General features: G+C 51.9%; 1 protein-coding gene across 1 annotated transcript in view; it reads right to left on the bottom strand.

Moving 5' to 3' along the window:
* Positions 1-815: 815 nt before the first annotated feature.
* RGS9 (regulator of G protein signaling 9) overlaps positions 816-8,846 on the bottom strand; it is a 66,074-nt gene continuing 58,043 nt past the window's right edge. Inside the window, exons 18-19 of the mRNA XM_004374194.2 lie at positions 3,207-3,706; positions 816-969 (exon numbers count right to left, since the gene is read on the bottom strand). Coding sequence (XP_004374251.1) covers positions 816-969; positions 3,207-3,706 — 654 coding nt within the window. The remainder of the gene's footprint in view (positions 970-3,206; positions 3,707-8,846) is intronic.

Here is an 8,846-nt window from a genome sequence, read left to right as displayed (position 1 = left end):
CAGGCCTTTCTTTGGAGGCGCCTCTGGGTGGGCTCAAACCTCTGAACTTTGGGTTTACAGCCAAGCCATTTGTACCACCCAGGGATTCCCCACTGCCCAGGGGCAAGGTGGCTTAAATGTTCGTAGAGTCCTCTACATAGAGATTTTGATTTTCCCCCCTTCCCAGAGGTCAGCCCTGCACTGTGGGCTGCAGCTTCTCCCCACCTGCTCCAGCACCCAGCCGCTACCCTTCCCAAGTGTTTCCCCTAATAACCACCTCCCCGTCGAACTCTGCTTTGCTTCCCAGAGGATCTGAAGCAACACCTGGCATCCTAGGTGTGTGCCTTTCTTCCCAGCCTCCCCTCCACCCCCTCCCTGTGAGATGCCACACCCTGTACCATGCCCCTGGGGAGCTTACAAGCATCATGTGCAAACTGATTTAGAAAGGGAAGGAGTTCCTAGTAGTGACTCCATGTCCCTTTTATCCAGAAAACCAAAGATAGGAGTTTAACTTAATAAAACCAGAAACACCTGCTGTTCCAACCAGAGAGAATTACAGGTTAACCTTTTATCGGTTTTAAGGCAGCCAGTAAGGTCTTCCGGTCCACAGGTCTTTCTTCTGCCCACGGGAGGGGAAGTCAGGAGGACGGGAAGGAGGTGGCCATTGGGGGCCCAGGCAGAGCACCCTTCCCCATAGCCCACCCCATTTTGTCTCTCCGGCCCCCAAATATGATCTTAATGCACTTTGGTTTGAGAACAAGCATGCCCTTTGCCCCATCCAGGCTCAGTGGAGCTGGAGTCCCAGTGGGAGTTTCTTCTGGATCGGTGGCCTGGGGTCAGCCTGCTTTCCCCTCGGCCAGGCTCTCCCAGGGACAGATGACTTCCTTTTCCATGGCCCGGTCATTCGACTCGCCCGCCGCGCCATCCTTCTCCGAGTCCATCAGGCAGGTCCCGCTCCCCATAGGCACGTCCATTTTGATCTGGAAAAAGCTTCAGAGGCAAGAGGAAAACAAGTGTGGGGCAGGAGGGACAACAAATCCCTAGCTCACCCTGACATCCCTGGAGAAGATTGATGGCACAGATGTAGCTACCAAAAGTTATATGCGCAATGATGGGGCGGGGGGTGGGGGGACAGCATATACAAAGCCTCTGTGATGGGAATCAGCAGGGCACTCTAACCCACTGCTGTTGACTCAATTCTGACTCACAGCAACCCTATAGGACAGAGTAGAACTGCCCCATAGGGTTTCCAAGGCTGTAACCCTTTACGGAGGCAGGCTGCCACATCTTTGCCCCACAGAGTGGTTCATGGGTTTGAACCACCAACCTTTCAGTTAGCAGCCGAGTGTTTAACCGCTGTGCCACCAGGGCTCCTCTATAGGATATACAGGTAGCTAATTCTCACCCTCTTTAAACTGCCTTACAACGAAGCGCCAGCCCCTGAGGAGAGATTCTTTTAAAATAGCATAAAAAGTCAAAAACGAAACCCATTGCCATCAAGTCGATTCCGACTCATCGCGATACTATATAGGACAGAGTAGAATTGCCCCACAGGGTTTCCAAGCAGTGGCTGGTGGATTCGAACTGCTGACCTTTTGGTTAGCAGCTGGATGCTTTACCACTGTGCCACCAGGGCTCCTAAAATAGCATAGAAGGGAAAAAACGGCAAAGAAGCACACCTTTTCCCTCTCCTTCTCAGGAAGTGGGGGGGAACAAAACTGAGTTTCGGGAAACATTTCGGTGGCCAAGTGATCTGAACAACCTATTCCTCTGTGTGAGGCATACCAGTGGTCACAAAGCTAGAACATTCCCGGGGAGGTCGAGCTGGGAAAATCAGTAGGACGCCCACACTGGACGCTGACCTCTCTCCTAAGGCATCCAGAGTCCCTCTCCTCTCGGCCTGTCTGGACAGACACAGACGGGAAGAGAGTAAGAACTTCTGCTCAGCCAAGGCCTTGCTCCTTGGGTATCCATGGCAACCTAAGATCTTGCACAGAGTCTTACTTCTCCAAAGCCAGTCAGGGCCAAACGGGAGCATTTGGATTGGTGTGGCAGGGTACCCCTAACTGCCACTCCAAAACCACATAAAGGTGGGGCTGATGCTGTGTTTTGCATTGTCTACAACCTTTCTTTCCTCCCTTGGCCCAGAGGTTCTCGAGGGGATATCTGTGCTCTGTGCCCAGCGAGCTGCCCCGGGGCACCTGGGGTTCTCAGAGGTCGGGCTTGCAGGACCACCCAAAATGGAGTTCAGAGGGGCCTCCTCTCGGGGAGAGTCTGGGCACACAGAAGTCCACAGAAACTTCTGCTGGAGTGAGGATCCCTGCCAGCTCTGCCAAGCTCTGTGCGTGCAGGCCGGGCAGCGGGTCTCGAAGAGGGAGGTGGGGGAGAGGCGCCTAAGTGGGGTGCCGGAGCCCCTGGAACCAATGCCCTCTGCATATTAGCACCATGTTTGGGTCCCATTGCTGCCACTGACCTTCCTTGTCCTTGAAAAATGGGGCAGGGTGGGTAGAAGTGCATGAAAGAAACAAAACTAGTTGCCGATTCCAACTCACGGTGACCCCATGTGTGCCAGAGTAGAACTGTGCTCCACAGGGTTATCGATGGCTGTTTTTTGGAAGTAGGTCATCAGGCCTTTCTTCCAAGGCACCTCTGGCTGGACTCAAACTACCAGCCTTTCAGTCAGTAGCATTTGCACCACCCAGGGACATACAGACACAGAAGCGCATAGAAGAAAAAAAAAAAGATGGAAAAAAATAAACATAAAAACACACCTGTTTTCGTTCCTTATTCTCAGGAAGAGGGGGGAGGACAAAAGTGAGTTTCTGGAAAATTTTCAGTGGCCAAGGGATTTGAACAGCCTATGTACGACATCTGCTTCCCCAGAATTCTCATTGCCACCACCACTCCACCTGCCCCCAGCTGTAGACCACGGTCACACAACAGAGTCACAACACGCACACACACACACCGCAGAGACATACACGCAGACCCACCCAGAGGTATACACACAAACGCATGCAGACACATGGCACCTACACACAGACAGTGGCACCCACAGACACACATGCCTGCACATACATACCCACACATGCGTGCACAGACACCCACGTGCACACGCAAAGACATACACAAACACATTCACAGACACGCCCACAGACCCACACACACATAGGCTTACATGCACACACACGTGCGCGCACAGAGCACCGCCCCCTTCTGGTTCTTACTTGGCCACCTTCTTGGGTCTCAGCCGGGGCAGCTGCTGGCCCCCATCCCCCAGGGGCTGCACCTTGCCATGGGGCACAGGAGGGCACTTGGGCGAGAGCCTGGCAAAGACGGGTGAGGTCAAACAGCCGCGCCTCAGAAATCTGCTGAAGGACAGAGCCACGCCGGCCTTGGGTGGCGCCCTGGGCTGGGCGTGGGGCCGGGGGCACCCTGAGCTCAGCTCCGAGTCCATGGAGGCCTCGCTGCCCTTGGCGACGGAGGGCCCATGGCGGGCGCTGGACCCGCTGGCCTCACCCTCCTGCTCCAGGCCCGGGGAGCTGCCCAAGGCCACCCTAATGGGCGAGGGGCAGATGGTGCTGCTGGGCCTTCGGAAGCGGCCAGGTGAGGGGAAGGGCCTCCTCGGGGAGCGGCAGGATGAGGAGAAGGGGCTGGAAGGCGAGGGGGGCACGCAGGTCCCCGCGTACACAGCCAAGTGGGGGCTGGGAGTGCTGTGCTGGAGCCGCTGTGGAGAGGAAAGGAGAGAGCCCGGTGGTGAGCTGTGTGGTCTGGCAGATGTGGCCGAGGCCTAGCCCCCCTCCAGGGCTCAGAGAGCAGGTCTAATGGCTGCCTCCAGGGGAACCAGAAAAGGTGTCCAAAGCTGCCTGTGACAATGGCATGGCCGCACTGAGCCTCCTGCCAAGGGACCTGCCTGTCCCTGAGTCCTAGCTGCTGTCCCCAGGACTGGGCAGTTGCACCCAAGGCACAAACTGGCCTTCTGCTAGGCCTGGGATGCTGCAGTGTGACCAGGCAGAGTTCCTGGTTGCCCCTCAATGCCAGTCCCCAAATGAGCAAAGCTTAGTACCACACCCTATCTCACTCCTTCCCTACCCTTGCTCTCCCACCTAAGGACTGAGAGCAGCAGAGGGGGCAGAAGCAGCCCCCTCACACCTTGCTGACTCCTCCAGGCCTGAGACCACCCACCGAGCCCTGGGCCCCTGCCCACGTCTGCACGTACCACACCTTGGGGATAGTCTAGCCCCAGACCATCCCGTGCCTCCCCTCAGGCAGAGCGGGACAGCCGAAAGAGAGGCTGAGTGTGGAAGCTGAGGGTGCTGGGGAAAAGGAAACGAAGGAAATACAGGGATAAGGGGGTTCAGTGGAGAAAGGGGGCGTGTTTAAACCTCCCTGAGCCACCAGACCCCAGGCCTTAGAGCTTTTGAGCAGGAATGGTGGACCTGGTGTGTTCTCAGCTGAAGGAGCTCGAGAAAGCTTTGTCCGAACTGACAGAAGAAAATTAAAATAAGAATTTTCAAGAGTTTCTCTGCTTTCAACCTCTCTTCCCTTCACAGAGCACATGGGCCCACTGGCCTGGTTGGCCGTGTCCTCTCCTGGATCCTGCTGTGGCCACATCAAAGCCCAGCGTGAGGGAGCTGGGGGTCTGAGATGGTCCTGGGGACAGTTATATCAACGCTGCCACCAATAGAGAATCGGAAATGACTTCAGTGAAGAAGAAACTCTCTTTGAAACTGCCACAGCCACATGGAGTCCTGCTCAGAGGGACCTGCCTGCCCCCAGGCCAGGGTACAGCCCCAGGGCTGGAGGAGGGCAGCCCCGGGCCCCTGAGCAAGAGGCTGCTTGCTTCTGCAGAGCCTGGCCTGCTTTCCAGGGCACCGGAGGGAAAGGCAGATGCACCCAAGGAAGGCTTTGGAGGAAGAGAAAGGCAAGAAGGCCACAAAGGGCTGGAGCTGGGATGTCTCCTTTCTGTCCCACCAGCTCCCTGAACTTCAGACAAGATTCTGTCTGAAACAGCAGCTCAGAACCCTGCTTCTGTCCCTTTGCTCAGACTCCCACAGCCAGCAAACCAGAGGGAAGGCCAAGCAAGCCCACGGGACACCGGGCTATAATAACAATAATTATTATTATTGTTAAAACAGTAAGAATTTAGCAAATGCAATTGAGCTGTTTACAGGGATTATTGCATGGACCCCTCAGAGCCACTTTGTGAAGCAGCTATTATGATCCTATTTCACAGATAAGGAAACTAATGCTTCAAGAGGTCAAGCAACTCCCCAAGGACTCCCTGTGGGAATGGTGGGGCAGGCTCTAATGCCAGGTTCACTGACTCCAGAGTCCGTGCGGGTAACCACTCACAGGATTTCTCAATGTGGCCCGCAGGCCACCTGCATCAGAACCAGCCGGGATACTTGTTACAAACACAGGTCCAGGCCCCACCCCAGGCCCACTTAAGGAGACTCTCAGGGTGCAATTCAGGGAAAGCATTTTCTAACCAACTTCCAAGGTCACTGCTGTGCCCAGTAAGTCAAAGTAGTTCTGCACTGTGCTTCTAACCACTTCCCATTCTATAGGGAGGTGTGTTTCCACTGGGACACAGTCTATGAAGAATAATTCCCCTATAATGATAGGAGGAAGGCTGGACCCTGATGAAGGGTTTGAGAGACAACTGTTAGGTGAGAGAGGATGGCCCTACAATTTATTAAGCTTTATTACGCACTAGGTGCTTTGCAAATCCTTACAACCAGCCCCGTGTAGAGAAGAGGAAATTGAGGTCTAGGATGGCTAACACCCTCCCCAGGCTCTCACAACTAGTAAGGAGCTGTGCTAGGCAGGATTCTAAGATGACCCCCAAGATTCCCCGCACCTGCCTGTGTGTGGGTGTGAACTGTGAATGTGACGGGATTATGTGGGATGGCAGAGTTGACTCTTACAAGGGGAGATCACCCAGGTGGGCCTGACCTAACCACATGAGCCCTTTAAATCTGGGTCTAGAGGTCAGAGACAGTAGAATTTGGAGAGACTAAAAACGTGGGAGGGAAATGTCACAAAACAGTATGTGTATAAATTTTTGAATGAGAAATTAACTTGAGCTGTAAGCTTTCATCTAAATCACAATAGTTTTTTTTAAATAAAAAAAATAAAGATCTATCTATATGGGATCAAATTGACAACAGCAACTCGAAAGGTTAGATAGGAAGCTTGGGGGAGGTGATTTTATGTTAATGGAGGAGGAACAATTTGGAAAAGGAGGGTGAGAATGGTTGCACAACTCAAATTCTCATGGAATCCAGACTGGAACCGTGGAGGCTGGATGAGCCCCCAAAATTATCGTCTTGAGATAATCTTTAAACCTTAAACCGAAAATATCCCATAAAGTCTTCTTAAAACCAAACAATAGTTCAGCTTAACTAGTCAAGAATATCTGCCTTGAGCATTGGGCTCTTTTAAGATCTATCTATATGGGATCAAATTGGCAACAGCAACTTGAAAGATTAGATAGGGAACTTAGGGGGCAGTGATTTTATGCTAATGGGGGAGGAACAACTTGGAAAAGGAGGGTAACAATGGTTGCACAACTTGAAGAATGTAATCAATGTCACTGAATTGTACATGTAGAAACTGTTGAAATGGCTTATGACTGTTTATATTTCCCCCAAAATAAAAAAAGATGTTAAAAATCTCCATTACTGGCTTTGAAAATGGAGGGGGCTGCATGGCAAGGAATGTGGGCAGCTCCTAGGAGCAGAGAGTGGCCCTGGCTGATAGCCAGCAAGGAAACAGGACTGTCAGTTCTAAAACCACAAGGAACTGAATCCTGCCAACAATGTGAATGAGCTTGAAAGTATATTCCTCCCAAGAGTCCCCAGATAAAAACACACACAATCTGGTGGACACCTTGTGAGCTCCTGAGTATAGAACCTAACCAAATCTTACCTGGACAATTGTGAGCTAATAAATGGGTGCTGTTTCAAGCCACTACATTTGTGATAATTCATTACACAGCAATAGATAATAGTGACCAAATGGGAATCTGAGCTCAGGTCTGTGCAACCCCAAAGCTCCTGCTTTTTCCACTGGCCCATATTGTTATCCCATTGTCTACGGGGTTGAGACAGGACACTCGGGTCCTATAGAGTGGGCCACAATATCAAAATTTGGAAATGAGGCTTGCCAAGAGAGATAGAGAGGCATCAAAGTTCCCCTCCTTCAATAATTTGACTGAGGACCCCCTGGTTCATTAGCTAGAATCCCACTTATTCAGAATTTGTGATGAACTCCTGTTATAATCCCCACTTTACATCTAAGGAAATGGAGGCTCATGGAGGTGACACAACTTTTCCAAAAGCACACAGCCAATGACTGGACGCGCCACTCTAGAAACCAAAATAACCAAACCCATTGTGGTCGAGTCCATTCCAACTCACAGCAACCCTACAGGACAGAGTAGAACTGCCCCCATAGGGTTTCCAAGGCTGTAAATCTTTACAGAAGCAGACTGTCACATCTTTTTCCCATGGAGTGGCTGATGGGTTTGGACCACTGACCTTTGGCTTAGCAGTCGAGCGCCTAACCACTGCACACCAGAGTTCCTTCGCCACTCCATACTTGCCCCCAATTCTGTGCCCTCCTTCCACCCTCCTCCGTATCTCTTCCTCTCCCACCTCATTCCTCTACCAAAACCTACACTTTTCCAGACCATGCTTCCCAGGATTATGACAGGACATATAAGGAAGGTGGCCACTGTTCTGGTTCACTTACCTGGCCTGAGACAGTCCTTTCTTCTGGGCTAATAGCCACTAGCCCAATTGGCTGTGGACGTGCTAAGCAGAATGCCTTTTCTAGCCCCTCCCACCAGGGCACCAGGAGTCCTGGCCTCAGGCCCTCCCTCAGAGGCCTGGGGCTTGTTCTTAGAGACCCAGCCCTTTCAGCCTGCACCCCACCCTGTGAAGCAGCAAAGCAGTGGCATGTAAGACATGTAGCAAAGAAATGTGACATGACAGAGACACAGTGACAAAGGGCTTGATTTTTTCTGTTCTGCCTTTTTATTGTGCAAGGGGACGAGAGCACGAAATGGAGACGGCACATTGATGTGAGAACACAATCACAGGCTCTTTAATGGGAGGCAAAGCAGAGGGGCACAGAGATGCAATTCGTTATCTGTCTTCGGAAAACAGCTAAGAATACGCAGGAGACCTTGTGGCCACCTGAACTCACACTTCCTGAGAGCAGGAGGGGGAGGAGAGGGCAGCATTCAGGTTGGGCATGCAGTGTCCATGGTGCCTCCTTCTAGTCCCTTTCCGCTCTCCCTTTCCCCACTGTCCCAACATATTCTCTCTCATCCCCAAGAAGCCTGGCTTCTACCCTCACTATTCCAAAGAAATCACTCACTCAAATCTCTCCAGTGATTTCCTAACTGCTAAATCCAGTGGCTTCTCTTAGTCCTGAACATACTCAACTCCCACAGCCTTTGACATTTCATTAGTCAGGACAGGTCCACTGTTCACATACAGTTTAATGTGAAGGGCCAAGTGGCCTCCTCCATCTTGGGGTTGTGCTATGTGGAAGATGATGTGGACTCCTAAGTCACCACAGGAGGGAAAGAGAGAGAGATGGAAGTGAATTACCAGGCTCTTAACAGGCTCAGCACAGTCCATTGGCCAGACCCAGTCACGTGACCCCAACCTAACTACACAGGAGTCTGGGAAATTAGATGACGCACATGGAATATTTAGCGAGTAAATAATCCAAGAAGCTGGACTATATGAAGAAGAACAGGGCCTCAGGATTGGAGGAAGACTCATTAACAACCTGTGTTATGCAGATGACACAACCTTGCTTGCTGAAAGTGAAGAGGACTTGAAGCACTT

Source organism: Trichechus manatus, unplaced genomic scaffold (genome assembly GCF_000243295.1).
Source record: "Trichechus manatus latirostris isolate Lorelei unplaced genomic scaffold, TriManLat1.0 scaffold00028, whole genome shotgun sequence".
In the NCBI taxonomy this organism is placed as follows: Eukaryota; Metazoa; Chordata; class Mammalia; order Sirenia; family Trichechidae; genus Trichechus; species Trichechus manatus.
The sequence above is the reverse complement of the archived record's forward strand: the minus strand, read 5'-3'. Positions and strand labels throughout refer to the sequence as shown.